The sequence below is a fragment of the Oncorhynchus masou genome, chromosome 13 (genome assembly GCF_036934945.1).
Source record: "Oncorhynchus masou masou isolate Uvic2021 chromosome 13, UVic_Omas_1.1, whole genome shotgun sequence".
Taxonomy (NCBI): Eukaryota; Metazoa; Chordata; class Actinopteri; order Salmoniformes; family Salmonidae; genus Oncorhynchus; species Oncorhynchus masou.
This window is the reverse complement of record NC_088224.1, coordinates 30,348,375-30,371,166: the sequence shown is the minus strand read 5'-3', so window position 1 is coordinate 30,371,166 and position 22,792 is coordinate 30,348,375. Positions and strand designations below refer to the sequence as shown.

Sequence of the window (22,792 nt, the reverse complement as noted above, 5' to 3'; positions counted from 1 at the left end):
TAATAAACTGCATAAAAGATTATTTGGACAATTTCCCTTAATATCTTATAGAATCCAGGGCTTAAGTTCACTGAGTGTTTTCCTGTTCTAATGTATGGAAGCTCAGGCGGGATTCAGAGCTCTTTGTCTCCACCGCAGCTGTAATACCAGCGATTAAAAATGAACCGCTGACCTGCCTGTGCACTGGCTCACGTGCACACTCTTCATTAAGACTCTTTAAAAGATAACACAACCTCTTTAAAAAGACGTCTCTGAATGCAGTTGGGGCATCATTCCTAACCTAACGTGTTATCATTTTACCAACAGACGAGAGAACAAGGAGCTCCAAAGTCTTACTGTCAATTCCCTGGAAAAATTAGGAGACCTCCCTACATCTTTTGAGCAACAAAACGGACCTAACTTATGAACCAGCCGTGTAGAGTATAAGAAAGACAAACATTCACAGGCTAAAAGGAAACAAAGAGGAGACCGCTATATGCTAATCATTTGTAGAGCTGTCCTAAAAGCTACATTGACCAATAGTCGGTGGCATGTAGATGGCCTAGTGGTTAGAGTGTTGGGCTCAGTAACCGAAAGGTTGCTAGATCGAATCCCCGAGCTGACAAGGTAAAAATCTGACGTTCTGCCCCTGAACAAGGCAGTTAACCCACTGTTCCCAGGCCGTCATTGTAAATAAGAGTGTGTTCTTAACTGACTTGCCTAGTTAAATAAAGATTAAATAAAAGTTAAATAAAATAAAGTCCTAGAGAAGGATATTCTGAAAAGAACAACCCCCATGTTCTCTCCCATACAGGAAGTTAGACAGCATTCCTCTCCGGTAGAGTAGGGCTTGTTGTGGGGCACCCATGTGGTGTTCCCCACACACGCACACTTCTCCACCTCTACTCATCGCAGGAGGACAACGCTGCTCAGAGATAGCTGTGACAGGAATAAGAATTCGGTAATGTTCAGAAGGTTAACTGGCGGTATGAGGAAGAGAGGAGAGGAATGGAGACAGGGAGAGAGGAGAGGAATGAAGACAGGGAGAGAGGCGAGGTTCAGAGATAGGAAGGGGAAAGGAAGGGCGAGGAGGCGACAGTGTCAGAATAATCCAATGTCAAAACGTACAGTAGCTCACTGTAAACAAACTTCCAACATGTCTTCATCAATGTAGAATGAATGTGCGTTTAGAAATGCAGCAAGCTACTGATGGAGCTCCCCGCTTAGTGTTCAAAGCCAACAGGAAAACCTTGTCTCATACTAAAATCCAGTGAAATGAGCAGCTTCATAGAGAGTTTAGGTTAGTAAAGGAGGGAGGTTTACAGGGATTGTTCACTTCATGCATTGTCCAGGTCTTATGTGGGCTTGTATGATAACTGGGGTCAAAGCTCGACTGGCAGTCCGGCTTACAGGGTAAGGAAACCAATGTCATTTGGGTGAACTATCCCTTTAAAGGGCTGCTCTAGAAGCTGTCATTATTGACCCCAGTAAAAACATCACAAATGGGATCAGAGGGATGCCAACAATGGACCTAACTACAATGGTTAGGTCGACAAGGCAGAGTTGACCCGTCGGAACGAATCCATTCTTAGCCATTAGAGTCTCATAAGCCCAACTACAGGCTATAAGAAATCAGTTGAACACACGTGAAGACACAAAATACACTGCAGGGTACATACATCACATAATCACACAACACAGGCTTGGTCAGTGTACATCGTTCGCTCATATGACTCTGACTGGTTGGATTTGTGTTTGTGTTCATATCCGTAAATTCATTTATGTGCTCATGTTCATAAGAGAAACCTGGCACACAATATGTCTACATTTAATACATAGAATGGAGTAGAAAGTCATCCACTGACTCCCTTTGAATGGGCAGGTTAAATGTCACATACCTCTGACACTCTGAGGCGTGCAGCACCAGGTCCTGGTTGTTGTTGGCGCTGACCGTCAGCTCATGTTCTGTTGAATTGAACACGTCCAGCAGCAGGTGGCACTGACGGGTTCTGGGGAGAAAGATAGAACCGGGTCTTCACATCAGAATCTCCAAAATGTAACAGCTACAGGACAACTTTGTTTGGACGTCTTAAAGAACCATTTGCCGAAACTGAAGGGGTATAGCTAGCTAACGACCTCCTTTTCCACTTGGAAAAAAACACTGGACAGACTTGTTAGCTACATTAGCTAGGAATCTGCCTCCCGAAAATAGATTCTCCCAAGTGGGTGTGACACCCTACTCCCGTTGCCTGCTGCACTGCTGATAGGATTCCACCTGGTGACCTGTTCACCGTCTGCCCTGGCCTGTCTGGTACAGGTACCCCCGCCACACACTCACTGTTGGGGCGAGTGACTCTGAACTTACAACGGCTAGCCCCAAGTCGTTATATTTTTTCTTGTGCTTTATGCTATTTCCCTCAGGACTCCTGCGTGCTTTGTTGACTATGAACTTGCTTGTTTACCTGACTGTGGGACATACTGTTGTTCCCACACTGGGGACTCTGACTCTCTAATGGCTACACAGACTCTTGGCCTCCCATCCTATTCTAACCACCTCTCGCCCAACTTTGTATTCATGTTACCTGATGAAATTGCTGTACAATATGATTGTTGCCATCTGATGCACATTCAAATGTCATAAAAATCAACACTGCAGAGATCTCCCTGTCCTCTGCCTTTCCCTGATTGTATTACTTCTGATGATATCTGGAAATGTGCATGTACACCCTGGCTCATCTACAATTGTTAGCCCCAATTCTGATTTGGGCTCTGATATCTGCTTCACTGATTTCTGCTCTCATAAAAACCTGGGTATTCTGCATGTTAACACGAGAAGCTTAATACCTAAAAAGTATCAATTGAAAGTGTGGGTTAACAATTCCAATCCAGATGTGTTGGTCATTACTGAGATGTGGTTAAGAAAGAGTGTTTTGAACACTGATGTTTACCTTTCTGGGTATAACTTTTTTCGGCAAGACAGATCTTCCAAAGGTGGTGGAGTGGCAATCTTTACCAAGGATCACCTTCAATGCTTGGTTGTCTCCACCAAGTCCGTCCCCCAAAAATTTGAATGGCTGGTTTTAACAAATTAAACTTTTTTGACTGTTGCTTGGTGTTATCATCCACCATCAGCACCAGGCTGTACCCTACCTGCCCTAAGCTCTCTCCTGGCCCCTTAAACTAAGTCTGAATTTGTCCTGCTAGGTGACATAAACTTTGACATGCTTAAACCACCTGACCAGGTCCTAAAGCAATGGGACTCCCTAAATCTTTGTTAGATTATTACCAATCCCACAAGGTATGACTCCAAACACCCAGAAAAGGCTACTCTCCTCGATGTTATCCTCACATATAATCCTGATAGGTATCGGTCTGGTATTTTCTGTAATGGCCTTAGTGATCACTGTTTTACAGCCTGTGTTTGTAATGTCTGCTCAGTGAAACAACCTGTCCTGATTTGTCATAAACGCTTGCTAAAAAACTTGAATGAGAATGCCTTCCTTCATGTCTTGGCCTTTGTAAATTGGTATAGAATCAACTTGATCCCCTCTGTCGAAGACACTTGGACCTTCTTTTTTGATATTTCAGTGGTATAAAAAATATTTCAACCCCTGGTTCGACCACGATCTTGCAGAGTTACTCCACCTCAAGAATTCCATTTGGAGAAATGCTAGAAACATGCATACTCATTCAGGCAAATGAGAAATAAGTGCACTCAGACAATCCGGAAGGCCAAAGTTAGTTAGTTTAAGCAGCAGTTCTCTCTCTGTGGGTCTAACCCACATGGCTGAGCTCTTAAATCACCACATCATTAAGTCAGAATTCATATTTGACTCAGCCATGCCTCCTTGCACGTCCAACATTTCCTCATCTCTCACCCCTTCTAATGCGACTATCCCAAATGCTTCTCCCTCTTTTTCCCCTGCCCAGTTTTTCCCTGCAGGCAGTCACTGAAACCGAGGTGCTAGAGGAGCTCCTGAAACTTGACCCCCAAAAATTATATGGGTTTAGACCCTTTCTTCTTTATGTTTGCAGCCCCTATAAATCGCCAAGCCATTCTCTAACCTTTTTTTAACCTGACTCCTCTCTGGGGAGGGTCCCATTGTTTGGAAGGCAGCCACAGTTCATCCTTTAATAAAAGGGGGGGGGTCAAGGTGATCCTAACTGTTATAGGCCTATTTCTATTTTGCCCTGTTTATCAAAAGTGTTTGAAAAACGTGTTAATAAACAGCTGACTGGCTTTCTTGATGTCTATAGTATCCTCACTGGTATGCAATCTGGTTTCCGCTCAGCTTATGGACATGTCACTGCATCCTTAAAGGTCCTCAATGATGTCACCATTGCCTTTGATTCTAAGCAATGTTGTGCTGCTATTTGTATTGACTTGACCAAAGCTTTTGATACAGTAGACCATTCCATTCTTGTGGGCTGGCTTAGGTGTATTGGTGTCTCTGAGGGGTCTTCGGCCTGGTTTACTAACTACCACTCTCAAAGAGTGCAGAGTATAAAATCTGAACATTTGCCACTGCCTGTCACCAAGTGAGTACCCCAAGGCACAATACTTGGCCCCACGTACTTCTCAATTTACATCACCAACATAGCTCAGGCAGTAGGAAGCTCTCTCATCCATTTATATGCAGATGGCCCCTCCCTGGATTTTGTATTAAATGCTCTACAACAAAGCTTTTTTAGTGTCCAACAAGCTTTCTCTGCCCTTAACCTTGTTCTAAACACATCCAAAACAAAGGTAATGTGGTTTGGTAGAAAGAATGCCCCTCTCCCCACCGGTGTGATTACTACTTCTGAGGGTTTAGAGCTTGGAATGTATTTGGGAGTATGGCTAGACGGTGCACTGTCCTTCTCTCAGCACATATCAAAGCTGCAGGCTAAAGTTAAATCTAGACTTGGTTGCCTTTTTCGTAATCGCTACTCTTTCACACTAGCTGCCAAACTAACCCTGATTCAGATGACCATCCTACCTATGCTAGATTATGGAGACGTAATTTATAGATCAGCAGGTAAGGGTGCTCTCAAGCAGCTAGATGTTCTTTACCATTTGGCCATCAGATTTGCCTCCAATGCTCCTTATAGGACGTATCACTGCACTCTATACTCCTCTGTAAACTGATCATCTCTGTATACCCGTCACAAAACCCACTGGTGGATGCTTACTTATAAAACCCTCTTAGGCCTCATTACACCCTATCTGAGATATCTACTGCAGCCCTCATCCTACACATACAACACCCGTTCTGCCAGTCACATTCTGTTAAAGGTCCACATAGCACAAACATCCCTGGGTCGCTCCTCTTTTCAGTTCCCTGGAGCTCGCGACTGGAACGAGCAGCAAAAAAAAACACTCAAACTGGACAGTTTTATCTCCAGCTCTTCATTCAAAGACTCAATCATGGACCCTCTTACTGACAATTGGGGCTGTTTCGCGTGATGTATTGTTGTCTCTACCTTCTTGCCCTTTGTGCTGCTGTCTATGCCCAATAACGTTTGTACCATGTTTTGTGCTGCTACAACGTTGTGTTGCTACCATGCCGTGTTGTCATGTGTTACTAACAAGTCATGATGTGTTTTGTCCTATATATTATATATATTTGAAGTTATTTGAAGTTATATAATATATATATATATATATATATATATATATATATATATATATATATATATAACTTCAAATGACCTCAAATATATATATATATATATATATATATATATATATATATATATATATATATATATATATATATATATATATAATAATCAGCCCCTGTAGTCATTGTAAATCAGAATTGCCTAGTTAAATAAAGTTTAAATAGCATCTTAAAAAAATAAAGAACCACACACAGACGGGTTCTAGGGAAATAAATAGAACCGGGTTAGAACCAACCACAGGTACACACACTGACGGGTACTGGGGAGGGAGTGAGCAGATGTTTTTAACTTCAAATAATAAAACATCAAGCGTGTAATTGCGTGTAATTGTGAGCAAGTGTCCTGCCTCTTCTTCAAATTGAAAAAAAGATGCAGACCTAGTCAGAACACAACCACACAAGCCAGTACAGTAGCTACCATACACAGACCACACCGTTTGCTAACCTAAAACCTACACAAGATGGAAAAATCATTCTATAATTATACTGATATTATGTTGACAAATTAATTTATTGATGTATCCGATGTGAAATGTAAAGGTCAGTTCAGTGATCACAACACCAAGGTTATCTCTGAGCTATGACTGTGAGGAGAATTTAGAGTTTAGAATTCAGAGACCGAAACGGAGACAAATAGTTGGCTGCCTTGAATCATTTATTCACATCTTAGATCTTTAGAAGCCCAGTCCGTCAGTCAGTCTCCCGGGTAGATACTTGTTGAAATGGTTCACTTTTAAAACATTTCTACCTCTGGTACAGCGCCAACGTCTGCGATGTGCAAGTTGCCACATTATAAACTTTGTCCAGATGACTTCCTGATCATTTTTGCTATTAAGCTACGGCCGTGGTGGGTGACTGTTTCCACAGCCCTGTTCTACGGCGCTGTCTCCTGATTGGCTAAGCTGCTGTGACGGTGCTTCCTGATTGATGGTTCAGCTAAACGGTGGGGAGGATAAATCAGTTGTCACCCCCTCTCTTTCTTGGTACTACCCTCAGCTGTGTTAATCATGTCTGCCAGCAGAGACAAGGAGACAGTCAGAGAAACATGGACGCCCCCTGCTAGAAGTATGGTATTTTAATTACGGTGACACTTTATTAGGGGTCGGGGCAAACTCTAATGATGTCTCCATTAACTCAGGGATTTAAGAGGAGGGAGGAGGAAAGTAGAGTGAAAGGGTAGAGGACATTGGTGTCTCTCTAAGAGGAGGGAGGCAGACTGCTGAGATTTCACCTACAGTACACAGCTGGTAGACATGAGACATCAGTACACAGCTGGTAGGCATGAGACATCAGTACACTGCTGGTAGGCATGAGGCATCAGTACACTGCTGGTAGGCATGAGGCATCAGTACACTGCTGGTAGACATGAGACATCAGTACACAGCTGGTAGACATGAGACATCAGTACACAGCTGGTAGACATGAGACATCAGTACACAGCTGGTAGACATGAGACATCAGTACACAGCTGGAAGACATGAGACATCAGTACACAGCTGGTAGACATGAGACATCAGTACACAGCTGGTAGACATGAGACATCAGTACACCGCTGGTAGACATGAGACATCAGTACACCGCTGGTAGACATGAGACATCAGTACACCGCTGGTAGACATGAGACATCAGTACACCGCTGGTAGACATGAGACATCAGTACACAGCTGGTAGACATGAGACATCAGTACACCGCTGGTAGACATGAGACATCAGTACACCGCTGGTAGACATGAGACATCAATCAGTACACAGCTGGTAGACATGAGACATCAATCAGTACACAGCTGGTAGTTGAGACATCCGTTGTGTTTTGAGTACCTCCTGCTGTACTGTGGACTACATACATTATTCTCATTTAAGACCATTCTGAAAACCTGACTGTCTTTTTCCATCTGTGTGGAAAAATAAGAAAGAGCATGTGAAAGCCAGACAGAGACAGGATGCAGAAGGGAGAGAGAGAGAGAGACAGACAGACAGACAGACAGACAGTCTGGAGAAGCAGACAGACAGACAGTCTGGAGAAGCAGACAGACAGACAGTCTGGAGAAGCAGACAGACAGACAGTCTGGAGAAGCAGACAGACAGACAGACAGACAGTCTGGAGAAGAGAAAGTCAGACAGACAGACAGTCTGGAGAAGAGAAAGTCAGACAGACAGTCTGGAGAAGAGAAAGTCAGACAGACAGTCTGGAGAAGAGAAAGTCAGACAGACAGTCTGGAGAAGAGAAAGTCAGACAGACAGTCTGGAGAAGAGAAAGTCAGACAGACAGTCTGGAGAAGAGACAGATAGACAGACAGGCTGGAGAAGAGACAGACAGACAGACAGACAGACAGAAGAGGAGAAACAGACAGAGATAGGCCGTAGAATCGAGGAGAGAGAAAGACTGGTGTGGAGAGAAGAAACAGCCTCGTACAGCAGCTAGGAAACGGTCCGTGATGAAAGGACAAACACCTTTGATGTTGTGATGTTAGGACTGGACAGGAATGGATGAGTGCTCCTTAATGGGTTTTCTTTACATAATGTGTGCGTGTGTTCTAATGTTCACAAACACCCTCCCACACACACCACCAGATCTTTCTGGACAGCGCTATGTCACGCTGACGAAGGAGCCATGAGATCAGCCATTCACCGTTATTGATTGGTAGAGAAGCTCACCCATCCCGTCGGACAAAATAACTTACCAACCTTGGCAGCCCAGGGCAGCTCCTTTCTTCTTAGAACCACCACTGATGGCCAAACAAGCTTTTAAACAGATGGCCATGCAAATAATCTGACTAGCTGTGTCTCTGGCTGTTTGTACCTACAAACACATCCACAACCATTAAACCCTGAGACGATGGATGAGACCACTTCTGCTACTGCCACTCCTTTAGCTAGTTTGCTGTTATTCAGATTAGGGATGGACACTATCGGTAAGCATATCGGAATCGGTCGATATTAGCTAAAAATGCCAACATCGGTATCGGCCCAATGTCAAGTTTAATGCTGATGTGCAAAGCCGATGTCAAAGCTGCCGTGCATATCTATATAACGTAGGTAGATGAGGTACATACCTATATAACGTAGGTAGATGAGGTACATATCTATATAGCGTAGGTAGATGAGGTACATACCTATATAGCGTAGGTAGATGAGGTGCATATCTATATAGCGTAGGTAGATGAGGTACATATCTATATAGCGTAGGTAGATGAGGTACATATCTATATAACGTAGGTAGATGAGGTACATACATATATAACGTAGGTAGATGAGGTACATACCTATATAACATAGGTAGAGAGGTACATATCTATATAACGTAGGTAGATGAGGTACATATCTATATAACGTAGGTAGATGAGGTACATACATATATAACGTAGGTAGATGAGGTACATACCTATATAATGTAGGTAGATGAGGTACATAACTATATAGCGTAGGTAGATGAGGTACATACCTATATAACATAGGTAGATGAGGTACATATCTATATAACGTAGGTAGACGAGGTACATACCTATATAACGTAGGTAGACGAGGTACATACCTATATAACGTAGGTAGACGAGGTACATACCTATATAGCGTAGGTAGATGAGGTGCATATCTATATAGCGTAGGTAGATGAGGTACATATCTATATAGCGTAGGTAGATGAGGTACATATCTATATAACGTAGGTAGATGAGGTACATACATATATAACGTAGGTAGATGAGGTACATACCTATATAACATAGGTAGATGAGGTACATATCTATATAACGTAGGTAGATGAGGTACATATCTATATAACGTAGGTAGATGAGGTACATATCTATATAACGTAGGTAGATGAGGTACATACCTATATAACGTAGGTAGATGAGGTACATATCTATATAACGTAGGTAGATGAGGTACATACCTATATAACATAGGTAGATGAGGTACATATCTATATAACGTAGGTAGATGAGGTACATACCTATATAACGTAGGTGGATTAGGCACATACCTATATAACGTAGGTAGACGAGGTACATACCTATATAACGTAGGTAGACGAGGTACATACCTATATAACGTAGGTAGACGAGGTAAATATCTATATAGCGTAGGTAGATGAGGTACATACCTATATAGCGTAGGTAGATGAGGTGCATATCTATATAGCGTAGGTAGATGAGGTACATACCTATATAACGTAGGTGGATTAGGCACATACCTATATAACGTAGGTGGATTAGGCACATACCTATATAACGTAGGTAGACGAGGTACATACCTATATAACGTAGGTAGACGAGGTACATACCTATATAACGTAGGTAGACGAGGTACATATCTATATAGCGTAGGTAGATGAGGTACATACCTATATAGCGTAGGTAGATGAGGTGCATATCTATATAACATAGGTAGATGAGGTACATATCTATATAATGTAGGTAGATGAGGTACATACATATATAACGTAGGTAGATGAGGTACATACCTATATAATGTAGGTAGATGAGGTACATAACTATATAGCGTAGGTAGATGAGGTACATACCTATATAACATAGGTAGATGAGGTACATATCTATATAACGTAGGTAGATGAGGTACATATCTATATAACGTAGGTAGATGAGGTACATACCTATATAACGTAGGTAGATGAGGTACATACCTATATAACGTAGGTGGATTAGGCACATACCTATATAACGTAGGTAGACGAGGTACATACCTATATAACGTAGGTAGACGAGGTACATACCTATATAACGTAGGTAGACGAGGTACATATCTATATAGCGTAGGTAGATGAGGTGCATATCTATATAGCGTAGGTAGATGAGGTACATATCTATATAGCGTAGGTAGATGAGGTACATATCTATATAACGTAGGTAGATGAGGTACATACATATATAACGTAGGTAGATGAGGTACATACCTATATAACATAGGTAGATGAGGTACATATCTATATAACGTAGGTAGATGAGGTACATATCTATATAACGTAGGTAGATGAGGTACATACCTATATAACGTAGGTAGATGAGGTACATACCTATATAACGTAGGTGGATTAGGCACATACCTATATAACGTAGGTAGATGAGGTACATACCTATATAACGTAGGTAGATGAGGTACATACCTATATAACGTAGGTAGACGAGGTACATACCTATATAGCGTAGGTAGATGAGGTACATACTTATATAACGTCGGTAGATTAGGTACATACCTATATAACGTAGGTAGATGAGGTACATATCTATATAGCGTAGGTAGATGAGGTACATACCTATATAACGTAGGTAGATTAGGTACATACTTATATAACGTAGGTAGATTAGGTACATGCCTATATAACGTAGGTAGATGAGGTACATAACTATATATATTTTCTATATTTTATTTTTTTCACCTTTATTTAACCAGGTAGGCTAGTTGAGAACAAGTTCTCATTTGCAACTGCGACATGGCCAAGATAAAGCATAGCAGTGTGAACAGACAACACAAAGTTACACATGGAGTAAACAATTAACAAGTCGATAACACAGTAGAAAAAAAAAGAGTCTATATACATTGTGTGCAAAAGGCATGAGGTGGTAGGCGAATAATTACAATTTTGCAGATTAACACTGGAGTGATACATGATCAGATGGTCATGTACAAGTAGCGATATTGGTGTGCAAAAAAGCAGAAAAGTAAATAAATAAACAGTATGGGGATGAGGTAGGTAAAATTGGGTGGGCTAGTTACCGATAGACTATACACAGCTGCAGCGATCGGTTAGCTGCTCAGATAGCAGATGTTTGAAGTTGGTGAGAGAGATAAAAGTCTCCAACTTCAGCGATTTTTGCAATTCGTTCCAGTCACAGGCAGCAGAGAACTGGAACGAAAGGCGGCCAAATGAGGTGTTGGCTTTAGGGATGATCAGTGAGATACACCTGCTGGAGCACGTGCTACGGATGGGTGTTGCCATCGTGACCAGTGAACTGAGATAAGGCGGAGCTTTACCTAGCATGGACTTGTAGATGACCTGGAGCTAGTGGGTCTGGCGACGAATATGTAGCGAGGGCCAGCCGACTAGAGCATACTGGTCGCAGTGGTGGGTGGTATAAGGTGCTTTAGTAACAAAACGGATGGCACTGTGATAAACTGCATCCAGTTTGCTGAGTAGAGTGTTGGAAGCTATTTTGTAGATGACATCGCCGAAGTCGAGGATCGGTAGGATAGTCAGTTTTAATAGGGTAAGTTTGGCGGCGTGAGTGAAGGAGGCTTTGTTGCGGAATAGAAAGCCGACTCTAGATTTGATTTTAGATTGGAGATATTTGACATGAGTCTGGAAGGAGAGTTTACAGTCTAGCCAGACACCTCGGTACATAGATGTCCACATATTCTAGGTCGGAACCATCCAGGGTGGTGATGCTAGTCGGGCGTGCGGGTGCATGCAGCGAACGGTTGAAAAGCATGCATTTGGTTTTACTAGCGTTTAAGAGCAGTTGGAGGCCACGGAATGAGTGCTGTATGGCATTGAAGCTTGTTTGGAGGTTAGATAGCACAGTGTCCAAGGACGGTCCGGATGTATACAGAATGGTGTCGTCTACGTAGAGGTGGATCAGGGAATCGCCCGCAGCAAGAGCAACATCATTGATATATACAGAGAAAAGAGTCAGCCCGAGAATTGAACCCTGTGGCACCCCCATAGAGACTGCCAGAGGACCGGACAGCATGCCCTCCGATTTGACACACTGAACTCTGTCTGCAAAGTAGTTGGTGAACCAGGCAAGGCAGTCTTCAGAAAAACCGAGGCTACTGAGTCTGCCGATAAGAATATGGTGATTGACAGAGTCGAAACCCTTGGCAAGGTCGATGAAGACGGCTGCACAGTACTGTCTTTTATCGATGGCGGTATAACGTAGGCAGATGAGGTACATACCTATATAACGTATGTAGATGAGGTACATACCTATTTAACGTAGGTAGATGAGGTACATATCTATATAACGTAGGTAGATGAGGTACATATCTATATAACGTAGATGTAATGACGCCATGACAAATACAGCTCTACACAGAACAAAAGCAGAAAAATACTAAGCGCACACTTCCAAAAACTAAACAAGTTCAAGTCGAGCAGCCATTTGAAAGAGTAATAACATTTCAGCGAGACAACTCAAAGATGAAATCCATTGAAGCCAAGATAATGGAATTCATTGCCCTTGACAATCATCCGTTCTCTGTCGTGGATGATGTTGGCTTTCTACGATTGGTTGAGCACCTCGAGCCCCGGTACACTCTACCCAGTAGGCGCTATTTTTCAGATGTTGTCCTACCGGAATTACACAGTATTGTTAAAGCGCACATCCCTGAGCTACTTGCTATGGGGGTAACTGCTATTAGCTTCACGACTGATATTTGGACGAGCAATGTCAGCCCCATGAGCATGCCGAGTCTGACAGCAGTGGGTCGACGAGGATATCGTACTGAGGAAAGCCGTATTGCATGTTTAAGAATGTGCTGGTTCTCATACTGCTGCTGCCATTTCAGAACATGTTTGAAACTTGGAAACATGAACACACTCCTAGCTCCATTCAAACAACTAACTGGAGAAATAAGCTCTTCAACTGCGTCTGCTGCAGATGTGATACCCCCTGTCATGGCATTGAAATGCTCTACAAAACTGCCCACACAGACCGTGGGGTTAAAACTTACTCTACAAGAGGCTGTGAACAAGCAATTCTGTGGCATTCTCTCTGAGCCTCTTTACTGTGTCGCCACCCTGCTCGATGCTAGGTACAAGGACCACTACTTCTTTAACAGGCATTCTCTCTGAGCCTCTTTACTGTGTCGCCACCATGCTCGATGGTAGGTACAAGGACCGCTACTTCTTTCACAGGCATTCTCTCTGAGCCTCTTTACTGTGACGCCACCATGCTCGATACTAGGTACAAGGACCGCTACTTCTTTAACAGGCAGTCTCTCTTTACTGTGTCGCCACCACGCTCGATGGTAGGTACAAGGACCGCTACTTCGATGCAGACAAGAAACAGGGTTTACGTGAAATGTTAGACACAGCTGGACAAACGGAAACAGACACTAAGGAAGTGAAGCCACGGACAGACATAGCTGAAACTTCACAGCTTGACATGTATGATGAAATCCTGTTTGAGACTGAACAAATTAACAATGAAACAGCACAGTAAATAAGTGAAAGAAATTGGTTTTGATTATGTTTTACTGGTAATATGTAAATGCCAACAAAATGACCATTTGGTCAGAATGTGTGTGTTTCAACTATTTAACTGTACTAGAATGCTTAAAAGGCCGCTAAAATTGTTAAAACCTCTTGATGCTATGGGGGCGCTATTTCATTTTTGGATAAAAAGACGTGCCCGTTTTAAGCGCAATATTTTGTCACAAAAAGATGCTCGACTATGCATATAATTGGTAGCTTTTGAAAGAAAACACTGATGTTTCCAGAACTGCAAGGATATTCTCAGTGCGTGCCCTAGAACGTGAGCTACAGGCAAAACCAAGATGAAACGGCATCCAGGAAATGTGCAGGATTTTTGATGCTCCGTTTTCCATTGTCTCCTTATATGGCTGTGAATGCGAGAGGAATGAGCCTGCCCTTTCTACCGTTCCCCCAAGGTGTCTGCAGCATTGTGACGTATTTGTAGGCATATCATTGGAAGATTGACCATAAGAGACCACATTTACCAGGTGTCTGCCCGGTGTCCTGTGCCGAAATTGGTGCGCAAACCTCAGCTGCAAGTATTTTTCCATGGAATTCAGAGAAGAAAGCAGGCTTCCACGAACGATATATCAATGAAGAGATATGTGAAAAAACACTGAGGATTGATTCCAAACAACGTTTGCCATGTTTCGGTTGATATTATGGAGTTAATTCGGAAAAAGTTTGACGTTGTTGGTGACTGAATTTTCGGTTCGTTTCGGTAGCCGAATGTGATGTACAAAACGGAGCGATTTCTCCTACACAAAGATTCTTTCAGGAAAAACTGAACATTTGCTATGTAACTGAGAGTCTCCTCATTGAAAACATCCGAAGCTCTTCAAAGGTAAATGATTTTATTTATTTGGTTATCTGGTTTTTGTGAAAATGTTGCGTGCTAAATGCTACTCAAAATGCTAAGCTAGCTTTGCATACTCTTACACAAATTAGTGAATTGATATGGTTCAAAAGCATATTTTGAAAATCTGAGATGACAGTGTTGTTAAGAAAAGGCTAAGCTTTGCGATTTTCAGAAATCGTTAACGTTGCGTTATGCTAATGAGCCTGAGGCTTTATTCACGATCCCGGATCCGGGATGGGGAGTATCAAGAGGTTCGGAATTGTTTTTTTGGATAATAAAGGATAATATCGGATATCGACCAACAATGTCATATTGGTGCATCACAATTTCAGATAGTCTCATCTGAAAAAGCCATCACAGGTGGCCTAGCTAGCCTAGTACTGTGGGAGTTGGTGTCTGTTTTTTAGGTGTGGTAGTGGTCAAAATGGCTGCCATCATCACTGGGTAGAACCATCATCATCACTGGGTAGAACCATCATCATCACTGGATAAAACCATCATCATCACTGGGTAGAACCATCATCATCACTGGGTAGAACCATCATCATCACTGGGTAGAACCATCATCATCACTGGGTAAAACCATCATCATCACTGGGTAAAACCATCATCATCACTGGGTAGAAGGCGGTGGCAGCGAGAAAGAGGAGAAGCAGATCAACGGCTGGTCAATCCTCAGGATCCAAGATCAATACGTGACGATTCCACAGCGGCTCCTCTGGCACAACACTGACAATACGTCTACAGCCCTCCTACATCAAATGAAATGTGCTTCATTACATTTGGGCTGGGTGGATTTAGAGTCCTGCCAATGTGTTGCTATTTTTAGAGTGCGTGATGTGTGTGTGTGTGTGTGAGCCTGTGGGGAACAGTGCACTGCCTGCATTTATGCAAGCAGAGCAGATAGAAGGCTGGGCTATCAATAAAAGGCTAAAACCATGAAACCACAAAAGACTGAACCAGCTGCTGTACGCAATACCGGTACGGTTCCAACAGGTTTCTGTCATGAACGGATCCCTGACTATTTCACACATACACAACATGATCAAATGCCTGTCGAACATCTCATTTCAAAATCATGGGCATACATATGGAGTTGGTTCCCCTTTGCTGCTATAACAGACTCCACTCTTCTGGGAAAGCTTTCCACTAGATGTCAGAACATTGCTGCGGAAACTTTCTTTCAGCCACAAGAGCATTTGCGAAGTCGGACACTGATGTTGGGCGATTAGGCCTGGCTCACAGTCGGCATTCCAACTCATCCCAAAGGTGTTTGATGGGGTTGAGGTCAGGGTTCTGTGCAGGCCAGTCAAGATCTTCCACACTGATCTTGACAAATAATTTCTGTATGGACATCGCATTGTGCACGGGGGCATTGTCATGCTGAAACAGGAAAGGGCCTTCCCCAAACTGTTGCCACGAAGTTGGAAGCACAAAATCGTCTTCAATGTCATTGTATGCTGTAGTGTTAAGATTTCCCTTCACTGGTACTAAGGGGCTTAGCAAAAATCATGAAAAACAGCCACAAACCATTAATCCTCCTCCACAAAACTCTACAGTTGGCACTATGCATTAGGACAGTTAGCGTTGTCCTGGCATCTGACAAACTCAGATTTGTCCGTCGGACTGCCAGATATTGAAGAGTGATTCATTACTCCAGAGAACGCATTATCACTGCTCCAGAGTCCAATGGCGACAAGCTATACACTACTCCAGCCGACGCTTGGCATTGCGCATGGTGATCTTAACCTCCCTGCGCACGGATCCCGCTAGCGGGCTGAAATTCCACAACATACGGTGATCGCTACATAAATAGTCATATTAAACATTCATGAAAATACAAGTGTCTCACATGTATCGAAAGCATAGAATCTTGCTAATCCAACTGCGTTGTCAGATTTTAAAAAAAAGATTTACTGCGAAAGAATGCGAAGCGATTATCTGAGCATAATCACAAACTGCATTAAAATAAATCGTTTACCTTTGACGATCTTCATCTGTTTGCAATTCCAATGCTCATTGTTACACAATGAATGATCTTTTGTTTGAGAAAATCTGTTTTTATAGCCCAACACGAAACATTTTGTGAACAGCTTGTGTCGTGAATTCCTTCTCATTCCATTTTTGATAACACATTCCAGGTAAATAACCCACACAGAACGTGACTTTTCCAGTCATTTTTTGGTTTCACTGCAATCAACTGGTTTGTTTGTAACACAATCAAACCTGATGGGCCATATTGACTGACAGAAACCGATTTGAAGACAACAAGAAATTACATCATTGTGCACCAATGATTTGCCCGCTGTTTTGTTGATTGACTGTCTTTTAACCCAATGACCACTGATCGTCTTGAAATCTAGCTGGGTAGAAAGCCAATGAGCTGAGCTAAACGGCAATACGCCATGTTTATGTGTTGCAAGACCAACCCATGTAGTAAGCTCCAGTGTAAAGAGAGAGTCATGCGCTATTGAATTTTCATACCGGAAGAAGCTACGCATATTACACACTGCATTGTTTGGTGAACGCGCAGATTCAGCTGTTTATATATCAATCATTATGGTGACTTAGTCAGGGAAAGCTAAATCTAAGTCTAGATATACAGATGTACACACAACTTTAGAATAAATTGATTGGGAAGGTGAGACAGAGATTATTGTAGGACGCTTCATTTAGCGATTGTGGAGGAATATTTTTTGAACGGGAGAGGACATCGTTTTGGACTGGTAAGTTCTTATCATGCTAATGCCCTTGTTTGAAATTAATAATATTAAAAATTATTTGTGATTTTTTATTTATTTTAGAAGCAATATATAAACATTTAATGTCATGAAATGAGAGATTCGCGTGTCTGCTGCCCCACCCCAACCCACATGAAATAGCCTATTTGAGGCTGTTGAGGAGAGGGCAGGACCACATCAATGGCCAAAGTGAAATGGAGACAGTAGATACAGCTGGTCTGTTGTAATATAATAAAGACAGTAATATAATAAAGACCGTAGATCTAGCTGGTCTGCAGTAGCGTGCCGTGGTTCTGGGGCCTGGGCCTTCAGTGAAGTCCTACACAGTCCCACCCAAATTAATCCACCTCTTATTACCATCATTATGATGCCATGGCTCTAGACACTATACATTTAGACAGAAATGCAGTATAACCAGGCGTTGCGTCAACTTGAAATTGACATTTTTATTCAGAGAATTGCAGGGGAAGAGTACAATACATTTTCATTGTGCAGCTTCGTTGCCCTGCGTGCTTGTTCGTTGAGCTGTAGATCCACTCCGGTGTCCCCAAAAGTTTTCAAAAGCACCATTGTTTGTAAGTACCCAGCCGTACTTTGGTATCTCGTTGCTGCCTTGGTTATACAACTCAGGTTTGCAAAGCCAGTGTGGCTCCAAACACCAAATCGATCACTTGCAAATAATAGGCATTCCCAGCAGTACAGTTTGCAGTGCTTCAGGGAGCCTGTCTTTGTAGTGTCGGCTTTGTAGCATCGGCGTCTACCTCTCCTGACAATGTCTAACTTTTCTTGATAAGTTTGTCTTGAGAATGGCGTTATAATTACATCCTCGACCAAATCGATATCTTCTCCTTCCGCCATTGTGGGTTGAAAAAACAGCTTAGTAGTACGCTTAGTAGTAATTCGTAGTAATAGTAGTAATTCGTAGTAATTCGTTGATCAATTTCAGTTTCCTAGTTCTGAGACCTGCCCATATAGGACCTGCCTCTCAATATTGGTAATCCAATCAAAAGACGTGCAGGCACTACGCCTGCTAGCTGGCTCCTGTGGAACACTGGAGCCAGCCAGCAGTTGTACAATAGCCAATTCTCAAGCTTATTGGTTGACACTAAATTTAAATTTCCATTCACTTTAAGCTACAAGCGCCCGCACTGTTGATTCTGAACGCCGGAGGGCAGATGTTAGACCCCTGGCAACACATGATGGCTGAATATGATTGGATAAAATATCTAACATAAAGACCAGCTGGAAGCAGTGCAAACAAGAGGAACGCTATGAAATGAAGAGTGTAACTTACTCTGGGGAATAATTTTTATATATATATATATATATATATATATATATATATATATATATATATATATATATATATATATATATATATATATATATATATATATATATATATATCTGTTTATTATACCTGTTGATACAGGGCTCATATGTGAAACTATTCTAACTGAACATTTTCTTTCACAGTGACATTGACTCCGAATGGGAGTCTTATCCGGTGTCCTGTGTGAATTTAAGTATGCTCTCTCTAATTCTCTCTCGGAGGAGGAGGACCTGAGCCTTAGGACCATGCGTCAGGACTACCTGGCACGATGACTCCTTGCTGTGTCCAGTCCACCTGGCCTTGCCGCTGTTCCAGTTTCAACTGTTCTGCCTGCGGCTATGGAACCCTAAACTGTTCATTTTTACTCGAGGTGCTGTCCTGTTGCACCCTCTACAACCACTGTGATCTCCACCCGGCACAGCCAGAAGAAGACTGTCCACCCCTCATAGCCTGGTTCCTCTCTAGGTTTCGTCCTAGGGTTTTGCCTCTCTAGGGAGTTTTGCTAGTTGGGGTTTTAGGCTGGGGATATATAAATAGATTTGATTTGATAGAGGACTGAGGGTCATCCAAATATTGAAAGTGTGTAAATAGTTATCCATGTTATTTTGTAAATGTATATATATATATTTTTCAATCAATAATTATTTTTTCCCATTTATTTGTCAATTTTTTTTTGGGGGGGTGGTGTGTTAGAATACCATTTTGGCATGTTGTAGATAGTTATTTTTTTCAAAATGTATACCTTCACCAATTTGGCCACTTGGGTACATTTGGGCTACTTGCATGGGACACCTGGGTGACTTCATGATAAATATCATGTAGCACACTCATTTTGGAAGTTATCATTCTGAAACTTTGCACAAGTACTGTTGCCCTCTTATATGTTTCACGGAAATTGTCCCCATCATCCTATCTTAATGTTTGTTTTATCTGGTTCATTTTAAAGATGATGATACAAAAATAAAAAAACATACGTTTTTTTTCATTGTTTTATCTAAACCAGATCTATTGTGTGTTATTATCCTACATTCAATTCACATTTACACAAACGTCAGTGTTTTCTTTCAAATGGTACCAAGAATATGCATATCCTTGGTTCTGTGCCTGAGCTACAGGATGTTAGATTTGGGTACGTCTTCAGGCGGAAATTGCACAAAGTAGGCGGGGAGCTAGCTTGTGTGCGTCTGCTTGGCCATGGAAACCCATTTCATGAAGCTCCCGACTAACAGTTCTTGTGCTGACGTTGCTTCCAGAAAAAGTTTGGAACTTGGTAGTGTTTGTTGCAACCGAGGACAAGCGTTTTTACGCGCTAGGTGCTTCAGCATTAACCGGCCCTGTGAGCTTGTGTGACATACCACTTTGTGGGTGAGCCGTTGTGGCTCCTAGACGTTTCCACTTCACAACAACAGCACTTACAGTTGACTGGTGCAGCTCCAGCACGGCAGAAATTTGACGAACTGACTTGTTGGAAAAGTGGCATCCTATGAATGTGCCATATTGAAAGTCACTGAGCTCTTCAGTAAGACCATTCTACTGCCAATGTTTGTCTACGGAGAACGCATGGCTGCGTGCACGATATGCACCTGTCAGCAACGGGAGTAGCTGAAATAGCCGAATCCACTAATTTGAAGAGGTGTCCACATACGTTTGTATATGGGGTCCCGAGTGTGGTGCAGCAGTCTAAGAAGCTGCATCTCGGTGCAAGAGGTGTCACTATAGACCCTGATTCAATTCCAGGCTGTGTCACAAACGGCCATGTTGGGAGTCCCATAGGGCGGCACATAATTGGCCAAGCGTCATCCGGGTTAGGGTTTGGCCAGGGTAGGCCATCTTTCTAAATAAGAATTTGTTCTTAACTGACTTGTCTAGTTAAATAAAGGTAAAATATATATATATATATATATATATACACAGTTGAAGTCGGAAGTTTACATACACTTAGGTTGGAGTCATTAACACTCGTTTTTCAACCACTCCACAAATGTGTTGTTAACAAGCTACAGTTTTGGAAAGTCGGTTAGGACATCTGCATGACATAAGTCACTTGCCAACAATTGTTTACAGACAGATTATTTCACTTATAATTCACTGTATCACAATTCCAGTGGGTCAAAAGTTTAGACACAATAAGTTGACTGTGCCTTTAAACAGCTTTGAAAACTACAGAAAATTGTGTCATGGCTTTAGAAGCTTCTGATAGGCTAATTGACAATTTGAGTCAATTGGATGTGTACCTGTGGATGTATTTCAAGGCCAACCTTCAAACTCAGTGTCTCTTTGCTTGACATCATGGGAAAATCTAAAGAAATCAGCCAAGATCTAAAAAACAAAAATTGCCGACCTCCACAAGTCTGGTTCATCCTTGGGAGCAATTTCCAAAAGCCTGAAGGTACCACGTTCATCTGTACAAACAAAAGTATAAACACCATGGGACCATGCAGCCATCATACCGCTCAGGAAGGAGACGCGTTCTGTCTCCTAGAGATGAACGTACTTTGGTGAAAAGCGCAAATCAATCCCAGAACAACAGCAAAGGAACTTGTGAAGATGCTGGAGGAAACAGGTACAAAAGTATCTATATCCACAGTAGAAACATGTCCTATATCAACATAACCTGAAAGGCCGCTCAGCAAGGAAGAAGCCAATGCTCCAAAACCACCATAAAAAAAGCCAGACTACGGTTTGCAACTGCAAATGGGGACAAAGATCGTACTTTTTGTAGAAATGTCCTCTGGTCTGATGAACCAAAAAGAGAACTGTTTGGTCATAATGACACCTCCTCACCTCCTCCCTGTAGGCCGTCTCATCGTTGTTGGTAATCAAGCCTACCACTGTTGTGTCGTCCGCAAACTTGATGATTGAGTTGGAGGCGTGCGTTGCCGCGCAGTCGTGGGTGAACAAGGAGTACAAGAGAGGGCTCAGAACGCACCCTTGTGGGGCCCCAGTGTTGAGGATCAGCGGGGTGGAGATGTTGTTGCCTACCCTCACCACCTGGGGGCGGCCCGTCAGGAAGTCCAGTACCTAGTTGCACAGGGCGGGGTCGAGACCCAGGGTCTCGAGCTTGATGACGAGCTTGGAGGGTACTATGGTGTTAAATGCCGAGCTGTAGTCGATGAACAGCATTCTCACATAGGTATTCCTCTTGTCCAGATGGGTTAGGGCAGTGTGCAGTGTGGTTGAGATTGCATCGTCTGTGGACCTATTTGGGCGGTAAGCAAATTGGAGTGGGTCTAGGGTGTCAGGTAGGGTGGAGGTGATATGGTCCTTGACTAGTCTCTCAAAGCACTTCATGATGACGGAAGTGAGTGCTACGGGGCGGTAGTCGTTTAGCTCAGTTACCTTAGCTTTCTTGGGAACAGGAACAATGGTGGCCCTCTTGAAGCATGTGGGAACAGCAGACTGGTATAGGGATTGATTGAATATGTCCGTAAACACACCAGCCAGCTGGTCTGCGCATGCTCTGAGGGCGCGGCTGGGGATGCCGTCTGGGCCTGCAGCCTTGCGAGGGTTAACACGTTCAAATGTTTTACTCACCTCTGCTGCAGTGAAGGAGAGACCGCATGTTTCCATTGCAGGCCGTGTCAGTGGCACTGTATTGTCCTCAAAGCGGGCAAAAAATTTATTTAGTCTGCCTGGGAGCAAGACATACTGGTCCGTGACTGAGCTGGATTTCATCTTGTAGTCCGTGATTGACTGTAGACCCTGCCACATGCCTCTTGTGTCTGAGCCGTTGAATTGAGATTCTACTTTGTCTCTATACTGACGCTTAGCTTGTTTGATAGCCTTACGGAGGGAATAGCTGCACTGTTTGTATTCGGTCATGTTACCAGTCACCTTGCTCTGATTAAAAGCAGTGGTTCGCGCTTTCAGTTTCACGCGAATGCTGCCATCAATCCACGGTTTCTGGTTAGGGAATGTTTTAATCGTTGCTATGGGAACGACATATTCAACGCACCTTCTAATGAACTCGCACACCGAATCAGCGTATTCGTCAATGTTGTTGCC

At 42.7% G+C, this 22,792-nt stretch overlaps 1 protein-coding gene across 2 annotated transcripts in view; it reads right to left on the bottom strand.

Moving 5' to 3' along the window:
• Positions 1-22,792, bottom strand: part of LOC135552072 (trafficking protein particle complex subunit 9-like) — a 310,740-nt gene that overhangs the window by 144,384 nt on the left and 143,564 nt on the right. For both annotated transcript variants that reach the window (XM_064983454.1, XM_064983455.1), the window contains one exon: positions 1,878-1,988. In XM_064983454.1, coding sequence (XP_064839526.1) covers positions 1,878-1,988 — 111 coding nt within the window. The remainder of the gene's footprint in view (positions 1-1,877; positions 1,989-22,792) is intronic.